Below are 3058 nucleotides of genomic sequence, written 5' to 3'. Positions count from 1 at the left end.
AAAATAAAGGACTTTACTTAAAAAAGTATTTGTATTTCATGTATTATATTACTGCGTTTGGCCCGCAGCCATGGATAGATTTTCATTTTGGCCCTCTTGGGGAAAATGTTTGGGCGCCCCTGGTTTAAATGTTCGGCGGGGTTGTTGTGTTTCTCTGAGTTCTAGGTTAAAAAATACCGAACAGTTCCAGAATTTAGCCTTTTTCGCTATTCCTTGGCTGCTTGTTCTGTGAATTTTTCACGTAGAGCTGTGACACTTATATTGTTGGAAAGAGCAGAGTCTGGGCTTTAAATTGATAGGCTACTTGTTTGGTTTGGGTTGGGGGGGTGGATTGTACATTTCCCTTTTTGTAACCTCCGTCTTCTCATTTCTGAYGCTGGCTCTCAAATATCATCAGATTAGAAATGCAGATTACAAACGCGAGCGTGAGCTTTTATAGATAAGTTTTCCCTGCATTGCTATGATCCACCGCTGTCACCTTTCACTCCTTATAAAGAGGAAAATGGAGGAAAAACTAACWACTCTATTGTACCTGCTGGTTAGTGGACACAACTCACGTTTTATACCAGTAGCTCACAGATGCTTTAACTTTTGTGCAGCTAACGCTAAAAACAACAGGCAGGAAGTGGAAGGRAGGTGCATGGCCWGAATTTTAATGGAAATAAGTCATCAATGGCTGTGACATAAAGGCTATTATTGCTTGTTGCTGAAAGGCCTAGGTCACRTGTGTCAAACTCAAGACCCACAGGTGACTTCTGTCTGYCCCTCCATTTTTTATTTTTTTACTTAGTTGTTATACAAAATATACATTTTATATTAATTGTAAACTTTATGTTTCAATATAACAAAGTAAACACATGTAAAAGGTGAAGGATAACACATGTCTGGCCCCAGAGCTGTTAGCTTTGAGTAAGTGTGGCCCCCTGAGCAATTTAGTTAAATAGCCCTGGTTTAATGTCTCAAAATAAGCTGTTTTTAATCCAGCATTGACCATGAACTACTGTACCTCTCCCATAATACTTTTATTTGTTCATGGGAATTTMTTGCCAGAAAGTTGGAGAGCTCATAATTACCCCAACTCAACAGTGAGTAAAACTCTTACTTTCAGTAATATTTCTGTATTCATACTTTTAAGTGTTTATAAGAGGACATGTTAAAACATCGTTTCTATGCAGGAAATACCACATAGAGCTCAGTTCTTGTTTGTTAGTGGTACTGAGCAATGACACGAAGAACATGACGTTTCATGTTTAGTCGAGGTTAAACTTGGAAGTTAATTCCTCATGTGGCCCTCTGTGAAAATGAGTTTGACACTCCTGACCTAGGCAGGCATTAATGTTTCTGCCCAAAGGTTGTTTGGTCTTTTACCAAAATATCTCATGAACCAATGGATGAATTTTGATAGAGATGTTCAGAAAGTAATCCCCGGATGTGTGCCGACGGCTGATTATCTTTGGGAGTCACTCTAGTGTAGGATAGCTGCCACAACTAATCAACATTAACAAACACAAAAATGGTTWTAACTTAGTCAGTWCTATCAACATTGAKCTAAAACATGATGTGKTAGTAGCTGAGACTCATCCACAGCACATAATAATTGCATGAGATCTGGYAGTATAATGAGATTACACATAATCTTATCTACAGCTACAATGTCATTGTTTCACAACATAAGATGAGTCTAAATCAGGGCTGTTCAACTAAATCACTCCAGAGGCCACAGTTACTGCAGGTCAAAGCTCAGGGGCCGAACATCCAGCAATTAAAGTCATTATGTAAATAAACCAAGYATTATAAAGATCTGTTACCTTCGAAATAGTTTATTTTGCTGYATTTAATCATGAATACAACATACAGAACCCTAATAAAAGTAGTGATAATTAAACAATATCAGACAAAAAGAAGACRTTATGCCTCATATTTAACACAAATAATATTTTGACATCTCTGAYTTGCCAAATTTTAAACCAATTTTATTTTCACTTTTATCTTAAACTGCTTGTGATTTTAACTGTCTTGAGTGTGCGTAGAAATGGTTTTTAGCAGTTTTTAGACAAGATTCTGATGTTTCTGTTGATACAACACATGTCCATGTTTAACTAAAAGAGCTTATAATAATTAAAGTAGAAAATTGGGGGTTTGGGCTTAAGAGATGAATGAACCAAATGATGGGCCGAACTTTGGTGGGCCGCCAGTTGAATAGCCCCGGTCTAAAGCTCTGGTATAAAAGGCAGCAGCCAGACTGGAAGATATTATGTTCTTGTTATTATCCTGTTAACAAACACTTCTTGTTTTTTTTTTTCATCAGTTGGTGGTGTGGTCACACTGGGTACTTACACCATCCTCTTCCTCAAGCTGTACTCCTATAAGGATGTGAACCTCTGGTGCAGGGAGCTGAGCTCAGTCAAGGCCAAAAAACTCTCCAGGTCTCTTTCATGTAAGTCTTGGAGTCACCTTCACGTTTTAACTTGACCTAAAGGCCAAGCATGAGAACACTGATAGAAGGGATTCAGCCTGAATGGAGTAGTTCACGCTGTTAGAGCAACACCTACTGGTGAATGAGTCACACTGCAGATTTTAGATAATTAATTCAGATTTCCTACATGTTGATTGTCCTACAAAAAACGCTCTATATGTCAGTGTGGGTGTACGTTGTGTTTTAAAATACAAGTTTTCATGTCATTGTTGTTTCATGCTGCTGAGTTTCTACCTAAAACTGTACATGTCCTCTACAACAGGTCCRTCACCGCAGCACTTTAGAGGAGATGAACACAAGGTGTGTTATCCTGGCAACCTCACAATCAGAGGTACTCCAACACGTCCCGCTGCYGTTTAATGCAAACTGAGTCATTTCTGTTTCATTGTCCCGTTTYCTGAGCTGCTGTCCGTCTCTGCAGACATGTACTACTTTGTCTTTGCTCCAACGCTGTGCTACGAGCTGAACTTCCCTCGCTCGCCCAAAGTCCGCAAGCGTTTCCTGCTCAGGAGACTGTTTGAGATGGTGAGGAAAAGTCGTGCTGGAATCATTTTTCTTTTCTTTTTTTTTTCTTTTTTTTTT

General features: G+C 38.9%; 1 protein-coding gene across 1 annotated transcript in view; it reads left to right on the top strand.

The window, feature by feature from the left end:
- The window catches only part of dgat1b (diacylglycerol O-acyltransferase 1b), a gene marked incomplete in the record, with an annotated part of 31760 nt that overhangs the window by 19020 nt on the left and 9682 nt on the right, over positions 1 to 3058 (top strand). The window contains 3 exon segments of the mRNA XM_014021868.1: positions 2309 to 2437; positions 2739 to 2807; positions 2898 to 3015. Coding sequence (XP_013877322.1) covers positions 2309 to 2437; positions 2739 to 2807; positions 2898 to 3015 — 316 coding nt within the window.

The sequence above is a fragment of the Austrofundulus limnaeus genome, unplaced genomic scaffold, assembly GCF_001266775.1.
Source record: "Austrofundulus limnaeus strain Quisiro unplaced genomic scaffold, Austrofundulus_limnaeus-1.0 Scaffold308, whole genome shotgun sequence".
Taxonomy (NCBI): domain Eukaryota; kingdom Metazoa; phylum Chordata; class Actinopteri; order Cyprinodontiformes; family Rivulidae; genus Austrofundulus; species Austrofundulus limnaeus.
The sequence above is the reverse complement of the archived record's forward strand: the minus strand, read 5'-3'. Positions and strand labels throughout refer to the sequence as shown.